The 15019-nt window shown below is 43.4% G+C and overlaps 1 protein-coding gene across 1 annotated transcript in view; it reads left to right on the top strand.

Moving 5' to 3' along the window:
• Positions 1 to 15019, top strand: part of THEMIS2 (thymocyte selection associated family member 2) — a 263194-nt gene that overhangs the window by 110892 nt on the left and 137283 nt on the right. The window contains exon 2 of the mRNA XM_069225106.1: positions 717 to 857. Within this exon, the coding sequence (XP_069081207.1) occupies positions 717 to 857 (141 nt within the window). The remainder of the gene's footprint in view (positions 1 to 716; positions 858 to 15019) is intronic.

Here is a 15019-nt window from a genome sequence, read left to right on the forward strand (position 1 = left end):
GTCACCTCAAAGATACGATTGAGAAGTCTGTGCCAGCGGAGCATCATAAAAAGTGATGCTCTGGCAGCACAGGCCTCTTATAAATGAGGCTCCAGGAGTCAAGCCAATATGTACATAAACAAATAGACATGTCCATACACTAACAGTCAGTTCCAAAATACACCTGAAAAATTAGACACTTATACACAACCTGTACCAAGATGTAATTGAAATTGTAAGACACTTTCAGACACTAATAGCCAGTTTCATGATGTACCTGGCACTAATAGATATCACCAACAGCAATGACTAATCCAATGATGCTTATGAAACCTATAGACAGTGCTAGAATGAAGGTCCCAGGATGCAATTAAAATCCAATGTGTTTTTCCTAATGAGAGACCATTTTAAATATATACTACAATCCAGATCCTGTTAAAATGATTTGTAATGGTGCTCTAAAATTTCCACAAGGAATGAATCATACCTTTAAATGCGCTCAGGTGATTTGCTCACAGAATTCTCTGTTTAAGAATTCTGATTTATTCTGCATTGGTTTGTATGTGTATTGGCTCTCAATACCTTTGCAAAACCCATTGTTGTTGATTTTTCATTGGGTCCTTTACATGGATGGAGTTGTGCTCCCTTCTTATGCAACAGTACGGCTCCCTGTAGACGTTTTTTGCCTGCTTAACAGTGTCCTGTTCAATGTTTACCATCTTTTCCCTCATTTTTAGGCTCTATTTATGAACTCTCAGGCAATGAAGTGTCTTTGTCAACGGGCGACCTCGTGAAAATCATCAGCTTCGAGCTGCAGAAGGTCATCTGTGAGGATCACAGCTCTGCCACAGCAGTCGAGTTGCCACCAAACTTTGAAGGTACGTCCCAGCAGTTTGCAGCGGATAACTTGATTTTATGATTTCCTACTTTGTTATACCTTCAAAGGGGAGACTTGACTGGTGAGAAAAGACCAGCCCATCTGAGAAGAGTAGGTAGTCACAGAAAGGTGTACAATCACAGAATAATAACTCTAGCACTAAAGTGCATCCAAAAAACTCTTCACTCTTAAGTCCTCTTGTTTTCACCACACTTCTGTGCAGACAAAAAGTGATGAGATTACGTGTCTGCCAATGTGAGCAGAATGCCAGGGTGGGAAACATCAGTTGAGTTGAAGGCAGTAATGAGCCGCTTCCGATGTTTGTGCTATGAAGGCAACATTGGGCAATCTTTTCCAGAGACACAGCATAACACCACAGAGATCTAGGGGTGGTTGATTATGACTTTTCTCCAAGGCACTATGTTTGCTTTCCACTGCTGATTGGCATATGTTTTAATTTTGTTTTTTTAGTGACGGTTTCCGTCCTGAATCCTGGGATGTTTAGGTGGAATAACATATTTTTTGTAGCAGTCATACTTGCCCTCACCATCCAAATATCTGTGCACCTTGAGATTTGCTTTTGGGGCTGTGATGGAAATTTCTTTAATTGCAAAATATTTGCACCAAGTTGATGGGCTTGTTAGTGACGTGAGGAATTTGCATAAGCCTCCTGAGAGTGTCCATGTACTGTTGCACAGTCTGTTGACTTGTAGCTGGAAGACCTTATCTTGTGATGCTGAAATCCCAGGTATTTCACTGCTTCTGAATTTTTCACCCCTCGGAGGAGGCAGTGTCACTGTCAAGTTACACAACGTCTGAGATTCCCTGTGCAGAGAATATCTTGCCTAATGCTATGTGACTGCTTTTGCTAAAGAACTGGGAACATGTAAGATGTCAGGAAACCTAGAGTAGTCATCTAATGAAAGCAGCACATGTCTGCCTATAAATAGTGGCCTATAGAAGTCAGTTTTCTCTTTCTCTTGTATTCTTTATTGCCATGGGGACATTTGTGGGGGCTCAGGAGGTCCTTTGTTGCTGAGGTTATCCCAAATGTAACACAGAACATCTTCCACTATTTTGTCAGAAAGACAAACCAGATTTTTTGCAAATACAGCAGTCCCAGTAGCATCTTTTATGATAGCATCAATGCTTAGCGCTTTGGGATGAATTTTGTAAAGAGACAGCAGATGTTTTCCTCAGCTCCAAATAGCAGAGGGCAGTCTCAACAGAAGGCCAAAAAAACTAACCCTTGAAGTAAGCTACATAAAACATATTTGTTAAGTGTTCAGAAAGTTATAACCCATCTGGAAAAATATCTCTTCACTCTTGTTGCTCAACTCTGGAAAGCCACCGAGCTTAAAACTAACATTTTTCAAGCATCCGATGACAAGTAGCATATCCAACTCTACCTACGTTCTCACTGCTCCAACCTCACAGTAATATTCACCTCATCCTGTCAATCCTAGCCATCACAGTGCCAAAGAACAGTGAACCATCCACTGGCATATTCATTGCCTTTTGTCTACCAACATTTCACTATCAATCCTCCCATAAAAGATCGTCACTTGTACATGATCTCTCCCATGTACTTTACTTAAATAAAAATCCCTATTCCACTGTTATGCCAGCTGGGATCAGCTAGGTAATGTTAGAAACAAAGTTTGTGGCTGACAGTGATTAAGAGAAGATGTCACAGTAAGGCTCTGCATCATCAAGAGCAGGCGGACGAATCTGTGTGTCAGCAGAGCGGAGCCTGTGTGAGCTATGGGTATTATCGGGTGCCACTCAGAGTGAGTCTGCACGTTGCCTTTTAATATATTTTGAACATAAACTGAAATCATAGGGTGTTTTATGTGATGTGATTATATGGCTAATGTTATATTGTTTTGTTGGCCTCTGCAAATATATGTATCAAAGCTTAATAAATTTGAAACTTGGTACTTCTTATGATCACACTCCACTTAGCTGGTTACTACCTGTTCACTTGGCGAAGGCTGGTTTATGGGCTGAGACAGTACTTGGTGCTCGACAAGACCTGTAGCAGATGTGCCTTATGTGATGTTATGAGGATTAAGCAGTAAGAAGAGTCATTACGCAGCATTTATGAACTACAATTGTCTGCCGACCACTGAATGTTATGCTATGCTAATAATGTGGGCTAGAAGAGTTATATATGAACTGAATGACTTGACATACTATGTAATACTCAATGGTGCCATGGGTCAGTCCTTCGTAATGTACCTCTTTGTAGAAAGTAGTGTGCAGGTGTGGCTGTTCCATATCTGTGGGTTGTACATTTTAGTGTGTACTTGATATAGCAATGTTTTCACCTCTCTTCTGAAGAGTATTTGCACCTGAATGCTTTGAATCTTGGCTGGTGGCGAGAATATCAAATGTGTATTATATAGTTAGGAATTTAATTGTACACCGAACCATTCTGTTCGGAGAATTGTTGCTGACGTGAGATTGATGCGAGATTGCCCGGACACCTGACTTCCAGGCCGCCTGTCTTCCGGTCGGATCCCTCGCCTCCAGCAAAGCCAGGTCTGCGCATACCGGAGCGGCAACACCCGCGGCACCCCCGGTCAGGGGACAACGCAGCCCATGATTGCATGATCGCTGGGCACCACGGACTTCCAGACTCCGGAGCCGGAGCCAAGCGCCGAGAGCCGGGGGGCACTGGGCAGGAGGAGCCGCTGCTGGATTAGGCTCCGCTCCCCGCAGCCGCCTTTCTCACGCCGGGGGCCCACACGCAGACCCCGGGGGCTGCAATCGAAGTACTCTCTTCCCGGTAAGGAACTGATCGCCACTGGCCCCCGCCCTGCAAGTTAGAACCCTCTCCCACCCCAGCCAGGGGTGCCTGGGATTATTCTAAAGGCTGGGCTGTTTGGGGCATCTTTCCCGAGGCACGCGGCTCCTTCTCACTGCGAGAGTCGGAAGTGTTGCTTGTTGCCTTTGCATGATTTGTGCTCCAAGCGTGGACCGCCGAGTCTGCCTCTTCCTCCAGCGCCCGGGGATGGATCGCGGGACAGGATCACAGAGTGGCAGGGCCGCGGGGATCTGCCGGTTCCGCTGCATCCTTCTGTGGGGGACACGAAGCACAGCCCAAGAAATCCACAAACTGCTGCCAGCGAGGAGCAGAATCGCACAAGTTTCCTGTTGCCCGAGGACCCTTTCTTCCCCGGACTTTCCCGCTAGGTAGGAGTTGCCTGACTCCACTCGGCTCTCTCCCTCGCCAAGCAAATTCGTGCAACCAGGATTGTATTGAAGTGGGGAAGGAGAGGCTTTTGCGCGATTAGCACACACATAATCTAAAATCAATCAGCAGTCGAAAGCACTCAGATATTGTCTGTCAACCCAGGGGTGGCAGCAAGGATGACATTAACACGTGGAAGAAAAAAAGCAGCAAAGAGGCAAAGGCTAGGCTCACCAGGCAAAGGTCAGCACGAGCAAAAAAATTAATCTACTGAAAGGAAAGTACCCCCAAACCCGGCACAAACTAAGAAATCGCCCTGCAAATCTCCAAGCAAGGGAAAAAAAGCAAGATACAAAATCACAGACTTCTTGCTCACTAAGAAGGAATTGAATCCCACCAGCGCCTTAATGGGTATAGCTCCTGCCGACGACTCCGAGACAACATGTGCAGCTGACGTGAAGACCGTGCAGGACATCGAAAGGACCTGTGTGGACCTGGGAAAAATAAACATACCAATTCCCCAGCCAAATAAAACCGGCTTAACGATCAGCGCAGAAATTCAAAGATGTTACCAAGATGATACTTTTTCCACTTTAAACCTCAGTAACTGGAACAACTGACGTGAAAGTCTGTGCTGCACTCCTTTTTCCAAACAACCCTTACAAGTAGAGAACGACACAGACTGTATCATAATTGAGGAATTTCCGCTGATAGACCTTTCAGATACTTGCTCAGATACACCTCAGGGCACTAAAAATGAGATCTACCTGTAGTACAAGCTCACCACGAAAAGATCTCTCATCTTGTAATATAACAACTACAACAACATTTGACACGCATGCATCCTTAGCTGTCATAGCAAAGGAGCAACCAGAGCAACAAGAGGAACTTGAAAACTCACTAGACCACACAACGGGGGCTAAAGCAAATGTAGAACCATCAACATCTGGAGACTTGTGGAAGGCCTTGCTAGCAACAATGGACGCGATATCAGCAGCCATCCAATTTCAAGCAGATAAGCAAGATACTCAGGTAGATTTACTCAACATCCTGGCTATCCACATTGTGAGCATCGACAACAAGCTACAATCCTTGAATGATCTGAAAAAGAGGGCTCAAACCCACTCATACACTCAGCAGGTGACATGTCAGTGCTCCATCACAGGTGATAACTCCCAAACATCCCTGGATATCCTAAATGACATCTTGAAAGAGGTAAAAATCCAGACCCTTAGAACTGAAGAGCATCTTAGTAGTTGTGGCGAGAAGACCCCCAAAAACCAAACGAAGAAGGATAACCCACAAAATGCAAAGATATCCCATGAGGAAAGCAATAATATCAAGAATATTCATTTATCCGGACAGGGAATGTCTCAGAGCAACACAGAGGGCAGATCATGTCTTAGCACACAAGAAATAGGACCCTTCAAGGGTGGATCAAAGGATTTAATTCCCAACAATTCAATAGTGGAGGAATCATCACTTACGAAACGGGAAAAGAAACGAAAAAGGAAGGCACAGAAAAAAAACAAAGGGGGTCCAGCAAAGCTGTATATGGAAATCGTTTGCTAAATCAAATGGCACGCAGTCCAAGGAATCAGAAAACACTGAAAACAGAAACAAGATCTGCCAATCTAGACAGATCATGGCAGAACGGCCAGCCAGCAAGGACAATTCTACGGGCGAACCAAGCACTTTTGTTAATCAATCAACATCACAGCAACAGTCTCCGAAAAAACCCCGTTCCAGCAACAAGCAGGGTAGCAGCCTTTTGCACGGAGAGACGGCCTTAAGAGAATTCCAGGAAAATGGAACAATCATCAGGCAGTGCCCAGAACAGGGAACTCAGCTGTCTACTGACAGGCAGGAAACTGGCAAACCCTGGGAACATAACCCTCAATGCTCAAGCTCCGCACACAACATGACCGTAATAAATCAACCCGCACGCAACAACAAACAGATATTAGATCATGGTTACCATCCTTGGTCAGATGATTGCACAAACAGCGTGGCACAAAAAAAAATCCCAGGACACCAGACAACGCAGGACAACACGGCCTCAGAGGAAAATAAATTACTTTTCATCCCTTGCTATAATTCAAAGGGGGCTTTTGACATTCTAAATAGAGGCACCATACTGAAGTCGATAAATGCGATTTTGCCCCTGGCTCACATTTCAACAACAGAATTGATGACTGTGGAGTTCACTCCACATCCAAACGATATAGATAAAGAGGCAACGCTGACATCCTGGGCCATGTCCGCCATTATTGACCAAATTCTAGCACATTAAGATACGTTTAGCGCATGGGGCATCGCACTGCAAAAACTAGAACCACCCAGATACCCTAACCTTTTGGTACCGCAACAAAAGAAGGACGGCTCAATCTTAAAAGGGGCCGTGGGAGTAGAAACCTCCCTAAGCAGTTGGGACCACATTACAATTGTAAAGCACCAAAGCACGTCCCATCCTGGCATGCACCAACAGATCTTCATTGGTACTCCCTCAACAGTTAAGCAGGCTGGAAGGCAAAATTTAAATAACAACAATTACAAATGGTCCTGATGAAAACCCAGAATATATCCATATTTGCTCCTGGAACACTCACGGTTTACAAAATCTGGTTACCGACAGGGTGGCTCTGAGTTTCCTTCAGCAGTTCAAAATCATCATGTTGCAGGAAACATGGTGCATGGAGCCGATACAAATTTCGGGTTATTCTGGGATAGACGTCTCTGCAAAACAACCTCAAAAACATGGACACCCCAAGGGGGTCCCCACAACGTATTGCTCCACAAAAATCAACTGGGTGATCAAACAGATGGACCTGGGAATTGACTGGCTGCTACCAATAAAATTGGAACATCAGGCGCCATCAGGCAACAACAGAACTTTACTATTGATCAACGTATACGTACACCCTAACAAAATTCAAAACAGTGGATACATTGAAACATTGACCAGTATTCTAAAAATGCTTCAGAAACAAAATAAGGATGCAATCCTCATTTTGTCTGGCGATTTCAACCTTGATTTGAGAAAAGGCAGCACAAAACACCCTAACGGAACATGCGCATATATAAAATTTGAAACCCTGGAATTGCGCTGCCTGACGCCTCTCCCTGAGGGCGCCTCATCCGCACAAGTGACCTTTTCAAGTGGCACAAAAAAATCCAACATCGACTTTACATTAATAAATGAAACCGCATTGCCACTGGTTTCAGCATATAGGATTCAACAGCGCACAGAGAGCGATCACTTTCCACAACTTATTAAGATCCGGAATGAATGGAATCGGCTCCCCACTGCTAATATCATAATTTCAGCCCCAGTGACTTATGATACAAAAAAACTGAAATGGAAGGGGCCGGGCCTCGACAAAGTAATGGAAGTAGTGTACTGCAGTGCAAGAGCAACTAAAGAACTCAAAGAATCACTAAGAGTGCAGGCACTAGAAGACCACCCCTAAGGAGAACGGGTGATCGCTTGGATGCACTTGTGTGATTCTTTAATAAATACATTTTCCATCAAAAAACGTCTCCCAATTTCGGTCATAGAGTCAAAAAACAAAGTCAAGAGTCGCAATGAAGAAAAGCCATGGTTCAACAGGACATTGCGCAATCTGAAAAATCAAGTCTCTAGAGAATCAAAAAAAGTCCTGAAGAACGTACACTGGGGGAGGAAATCTGATGACACAAGTCTTTCTGAATTAAGAGACAAATATAAGAAAAACTGCTGCATGGCAAAACAGAGTTATCACGAGGATCTGTGGACCAAGCTGCTCATGTCGAACAAACAGAAAAATAACAAAAAGTTCTGGGAACTAATGAACGGACTAACTAAGGGACAAAATCGACACACTAATGCAGGTATCGATGCAGCCACATGAGAAGCCCACATACAGACAATGTTCTCACTCCCAGAGCACCATGGGAAGGAGGAGGCCTCACAGATAGCCAATGACTCAAGTAAGATTAATTTTGGCTTCAGAGTGACAATGCAAACAGACTTAACTCTTAACGGAAACGAAAGAAAGCACGCACTAATGACCATTGACATAGAAATGCTGACAAGCCTTATCAAGAAACTAAAAATGGAAGGGGCAGCTGGTCAGAAAGGTATTCTAAACGCCTTGTTTAGAGGAGACCCTTCATTCTGGGCATATTATTTGGCGCTGCTTTTTAACGAGCTCCAAGGCACTACGGGTCTCCCAGATGCATGGAAAGGCAGCATTATTCACCCTATATACAAAGCAGGTAACCCCGCAAATCCTTCAAACTACAGGCTAATAGCATTGATAGACGTGGAAGCAAAACTCTACGCATCCTGCCTATTGCAACAACCAGCAGAATGGATTCATGACAGACAGTTAATTCCACAATGCCAGACAGGTTTCAGAGCTGGTATGGGCGCTTCCACCAACCTGGCAACCCTGGCCCTGCTGGGAAACAAGGCCAGGCTTAAGAAAAAAAGGCTACTTGCATGCTTTATTGGTCTAAAGGCAGCTTGTGATTGCGTACCAAGAACCCGCCTGTGGGAGAAACTGAAAGGGTGGAGCTTACCATGCAGCCTCCTTGGCGCAATGATGGACTTGTACACAAGTACTTGGGCGCAAGTAAAAATTGGAGAGGGCAGCCACCTCACCAACAGAATATTAACAGCAAAAGGACTCAAACAAGGGTGTGTATTGGCTCCCACGCTGTTTAACTTATATCTTGCAGACCTAGCAGAGGCTCTAGGTCCCGTAAATAGCCACCCGCCAGTATTGGCCAAGAAAGGAATTGCATGGCTACAGTACGCAGACGACATAGTTCTACTTAGCCAAACACCTGTTGGGCTACAGCATAGCATTGATGTATTTTATACATACATAACAATGCAAGGCCTAGAATTGAATTTGAGTAAAACTAAGGTTGTCCACCTAGTTGACAGGAAGTTTAAATCTGCTTCATGGTTCATAAACGGATCCCGGGTGGAGGTTGCACCCACATATAAGTACTTGGGATTCACTATGGACCGCCTCCTGACTTTCAAGCCACAGCCTGCTGTCGCTCAAGCAAAAGCCCTCTCATTGACCTATGGTTTTAAAGTTCTAAAACAAAAACTGAGCTGCCCTTCATACTCCCACCTGCTTTCTGTCATGGCAGCGCGGCTAATGCCCACCATCACTTATGGCGCCAAAATTATGCTGGGGAAGGAGGCAGTTCTTTTCAATCAAGTCCAGGCGAAGGCCTACAAAACAGTTTTTCGGATACCACGACCAGCATCTCCCACTCAGGTTCGTTTAGAATTGGGTCTGAAAAACTATGAATTTTCAGAGTAGATGTGCCTTCATTAAACTATGCTGGAGGTTGCGTGCAGCTGATACTGGTACTCCAAACAACCTATGTTGGATGGAAATTGAAGAGCAACAGCGACACAATGATAAAAGCACTTGGGGTCATCACTTAAATAACTGCATTAAAGCACTAGGTTTGCTAGAAGCCTGGGACAAGAGCCCGGACAAAAAGGAGTTTTTTCAGAAGGCAAACGCTGTCACTAAGAAGAAATCTTTAAATTCTGATAAACAAAAACTGGCAAGCAGACAGCACGCCTGGACTATAATAACATCATACAAAACTTTATGGGCACAGGAATACCTAGAAGCAACCTTCAACCAGTCGCTGAAACATTGGTTCATGCTTTTCCGCTTTGAGTTGATGGAAATGAAGGATATGGCCCCTTCATGGAGACAGCAGGATCTAACGCATTCCTGTCGACTGTGTGGGAACAGACAAGTCATTAGAACACATTCTTTGTGTGTGCCCGGCTTTGCTAGGCCTCAGGACATTATATCTGAAAAACATTTTTAAGACACTGAACATATGCTCATGCAGACCGGCCATTATAAGCTTACAAGGTATTCACCTGGATGCGGGAAGAGGCTGTTTCAGTTACAGGTAAGTGGGGCATAGCAGCCAGAGTGAAAGAGCCAAAACAGTGATGGCCATGTATGCGTACTAAATACACTGTCCATTCTGCAATGAAAGGGCAGTGGAGGAGGTTCCCATGTTGGCTTGCTTCTCTGTAGCAGATTTACTGAGAGAGAGTGAGGTGGGTCTGCGGGCATGAGTGTTATGGTCCGCAGCCTGGTACTTGCAATGTGTAGAGTAGAGCTGTAGGATTGACCCCAAGTTATGACGGAAACTGGCAACTTGCTGAGTGAGATCTGCCTCTGTTACTTCCCACTAATGTCTGAGTTCAGGGATTCCTTGTCAGAGTCATTACTGAGGGAGATGGAGCTTCTGCCATAGTAAAACAACAAAACAAACTATAAAGTTGGTTGAATTTCTCTTCCTGCCACCTACCATAGATAAAGGAATTTGTCCTCCAATACTTCCTGTAAAATATCAAGAGAATATAACCTTCTTAAAAATAAAATCTTTCTGTCTGCCTTTCCAGCCTCATAAAGCAATACTATTATGAGGAAGATCTGAACTCGGAGCAATAATGATTACCAGTAAGTGATCTAGGAATTACCCCTTTGTAGTTCTTCCTCGCTGCAATCCTTAGCCAACCAGAATAAGAAAGCAAATACAAAAAACGGTCTCAAAACTGAATGATTCTAGAAAGAGAAACCTTTATTGAAATACCAATAAAGTACTTAATAGTTTTTGTTTAAAGAGTTTTGGATGCAGTTCAGCATAATATTTGACACCCCACCTCCCACTAGCAGGTGATAATGATTAATACATTTGTGGAGTTAGGCCTAGAAATCCAACATGCAAATATCCTTAATGGAAGCTCATTTCAGCATAGATCAGGAAGCTGAGATACACTGTGATGATCAACTTTACCCTAGTCCTGGCAAAGACTTATCAGAATGCTCATAGGCCAAGATAATAGTCTGTTTTGCCCATGAATTTAGCATGGTAGAAGATGAATGTACACTTTCGCCAGATTAATCAAACTTAACAAAGAGAGAACATGCGTTGCTCAAAGATGCTGTCTTTGAAACATAAATAGCCAAACATCTAAGCAAATCAAGAATATACCTACTTTCTTCTTGTAGAGAAGTTGGATTTGGTAAAAAAACATGGCTGGACAATATCATGCAAGACATGGAAGTCTGCTGGAATTTTGGGAACAAAAAAAGGCTTTGGCCTCAAGATAACCTTGTCTGGAAAGAAGCAAAGTAGAGGTTCAGAACAAAGAAATGTCCCTATTTTTCAAATGCTTTGACCTGAACAAATTGTAAAAAGAAAACACGCCTTTTATGAAAGAAATTTGAGGTCACCTGACTCTAATGACTCAAAAGGAGAAAATTGGAGAGCCTTTAAAACTACAGGAATATCCCAAGAGGGAACTGGAGACTGAATCACCTGCCATTTTAGAAACAAACCCCTCCAGTAATCTGGACACCAGAGGACCTAACTTTTCTACTTCTGGTTTCCTGAAGGCTCACGTTGTTGTTTACTGACTACACAGTTTGGACACTGCGAATCTTGACCTAAACTCATCCTGGACGTCAGAAACATTCACAGGTTCACATAAACCAGGGGTAAACAATTTGAAGTACACTAAGTAGAAAAATATCTCCAGTGTTGAGCGTAGAACTTCAGGGTCACAGGATATCTGGATTGTTGAATTGCCACAGTAACCCCTTACAAACAGCCTAAAGCTGGAAATCTTAACCACACGAACTCCAGGCCACTAGTGTCAACAGAGCTTGTCTGTCCAGAATGAAACTAACTGAGACGAAGCTCCAGAGAAAGAGGCCAATTGGGAGCAACCACTGGTTGCAGAAGAAGAGGATAGCAGATTCTCCTGGACCAAAATGGAACCACCAACAGAATGTGAACCTGATCTGTCACTGTCTTCTGGATTATCTAGAGATTTAAAGGAATTGCGTGAAAAGCATAGAGAAGACTCCGGGATGACTGGATCCAAAATACACCTATAGCCCAAACTACTGAGACTGGGTAGATTGCAGAACTTGGTCATGTGATGAATGTCCTTGGCAGAAAAAGGTTCTAGCCAAGGAATCTGAAACTTCTGGTATATTTGCTGGAAGATCCTTAGATGCAGAACCATTGAGATTGATGAGCACGATTGACTCAGATAGTCTACAAGCAAGTACTCCCTTCCCAGAGATAAACTGCTTGCAAACGAAAAAGATGCTGTTCCGCTAAAAGACAAGTGACACAGGTCAAATGAGCTAGAGTGGAAGGGCCTGGTTCTCCCTGGTGCTGAAGATAGCTCCTCACCAACTAATTGTGTGTATGAGAACCAATTGATTTAGAGTTATAACAATGCTAAATGTACCACCTTTAATTCCTTCCAACTCAAAAGCATTTGAATCTGTGAAAGATACATTGCAACCTGATTCTAGTTGTTTTCAAGGGTTTCTCCCAAACCCTTTCTTTTAGCATTCTTGGCAAATACTCTGGGAATGGGGAGAAGACAATAGGTTCCACTGTGCAATCATTGTTCCTCCTAAAGCTACAATTGCAGATCATGAGTTATCTGTGGAGGAATAGGGATTGGAAGAGGGTACTCCTGACATGTTTGGGCCCAAAATCTCAAATTCTTAGGGATGATGAACCAATGTGTAAAGGTGGTGATGAGCTCAATTAAAAAATAATAGTGTTGAGGCCATGTTGCCCTGAATCACTCCCTGGCTGAAATCTGAGACTAGGTCAGCAGGGCTGACAAATGAGATTAAAGCTTCTCCTTTCTGTGGGTTTGAAGAAAACCCTTTCCTACTGAAGCAGATCCCAATGTACTGGATTGTCTTTGCTGAAATAGGAGTGAAGTTTTCTATGTTTACTAGGAATCCGAGTCTGGACAGGATCAGGAAGGTCACCTTGAAATTCTCTGATGCCTTAAAAATAATTTGGATCAACTAGTCAATTATCTAAGTATTGTTATAGTCTGATACATTCTGAGTGAACTGAATCTGCCACACGGATCAGCAGCTTTACAAGGTCTTTGGACCAGATGCTAAACCAAATAGCAGGACTTGAAATTGGAAGTGATTGCCCCCTACATAGAAACAAAGCAACTTCTGAGAGCTTGAGTGAATGGGAACACGAAAGATGTCCTTTAGGTGAAGTTAGGGGATTGTGCTCTTTCAACATAGGAAGAATTACATCAGAAGTTAATATCTTGAACCTCTGGTAGGGCACACACCTCTACATTTGCTTGAGATCCAACACCACTCTGTATGCACCAACAGGTTTTTGTTTAGCCAATAATAGGTTGGGGTAACACCTCTCTATTTCCTCTTACTGGTTTAGCCAGTATTAAAGCAGATTTGTTGAGAAGGTCTTGAATCGCTTCTTCTGTAAAGGAGTTGGACAAAAAGGACTGGGGGCTTTGAAAAGAAGTTTATCAAAAAAGCCTTCTGTACCACTTCTACTGCCACCTGTCCGTAAGTTTTCTCTGCCTGGCATGAGAGAAATATTTCAGTCGACTCCCCACATAGCTGGAGCTATGCTGGCACAGTCATGCTTTAGGAGGGTTGAGAAGCAGAAGAAGAGAATGTTGAAATGGGCATGAAGTAAGACTTATCTACTTCAGGGATGCCGCGGCCATGACCCCTGCCTCAAAGGGACTGAGAGTTTTTAGCAGATGATGATGGACCAAATGCTTTTTTAAATCTAAATCCTCTAAGAGAATGTTTAGCAACTTTCTATCCTTTACAGATTTTTTGCTCACTTCTCCACTTGTTGGTCAGAAAGTTTTGAGACCAAAATGGAAGATCCATGACTAAGTTCTTTTTTTAGATGCATTGGCTTTTCAAGCTCTCATTCAGAGGTGCCCCATCTTAGCAATAAAAGCACCACAAGAAGCTGCAACAGAGCCCCTCAAATCTAAGGAAACATCCACTAAAAATCTGACTTTCTGCTTCATGTTAGACAGAGTCTCAGAAAAGTAATTACCCTGCTGAACTGGGTCAGCCAGGATTTGGGAATCCTTCAGGAAGGACTGAATGGCTTAACTAGTGTAGGTACTAGAACTAATTCCAAACTTTGTTGCTGCATATGCCCCTTCCGAGAACCTTCAATCTTTTTATCCACTAGACCTGCTGGTGAAGCATCATCACCCCCGCATCTCTTGGTAAGAGAGGCTTGCCATGATAGAATCTACTTTAACAACAGGAGGAAACTCTTCACCACTTTTCTGAATTGGATAGCGCCTTGTCAGAAACCGTGGAAATAATTGCTTTTCTGCATTTTTCTATTCATGCATTATCTCCTTTCTTATCAACAAAGGCAGAGGAACATATTTCGGCTCCTTTTGCTGGTTGTTGACTAAAAAATTATTTTTGCTGGAGCTTTCAGGCAAAGCCTCCTTGCTGTGTTGCAAGACCACTGAGAGTTCAGGACACACCACAGAACAGCCAGGGAACTCCCACACTTTTATGGCAAGACAGGAGGCTAGCATTATGTGTAAACCCTTTTATTTTCTACTTTGAACAACAAACAAAATTAATATGAACCCCTTCGCTGCCAGGCCTTTTCCCCCTCCTGTACCAGGCCTTTTTTTGGCTATTTGGGGCAGTTTGCGCTTACGCCCTCATAACCTTTTGTCCACATAAGCTAGCCAAGCCAAATTTGCGTCCTTTTTTTCCAACATCCTAGGGATTCTAGAGGTACCCAGACTTTGTGGGTTCCCCTGAAGGAGGCCAAGAAATTAGCCAAAATACAGCGAACATTTAGTTTTTTTCAAAAAAATTGGAAAAAGTGGCTGCAGAAGAAGGCTTGTGTTTTTTCCCCTGAAAATGGCATCAATAAAGGGGTTGCGGTGCTAAAATCACCAGCTTCCCAGCTTTCAGGAATAGGTAGACTTGAAATCAGAAAACCCAATTTTTCAACACAAATTTGGCATTTTACTGGGACATACCCCATTTAAAAAAAAATTTGAGCTTCCAGCCTCCTTCCAGTCAGTGACAGAAATGGGTGTGAAACCAATGCTGGATCCC

The sequence above is a fragment of the Pleurodeles waltl genome, chromosome 3_1 (assembly GCF_031143425.1).
Source record: "Pleurodeles waltl isolate 20211129_DDA chromosome 3_1, aPleWal1.hap1.20221129, whole genome shotgun sequence".
NCBI classification, from domain to species: domain Eukaryota; kingdom Metazoa; phylum Chordata; class Amphibia; order Caudata; family Salamandridae; genus Pleurodeles; species Pleurodeles waltl.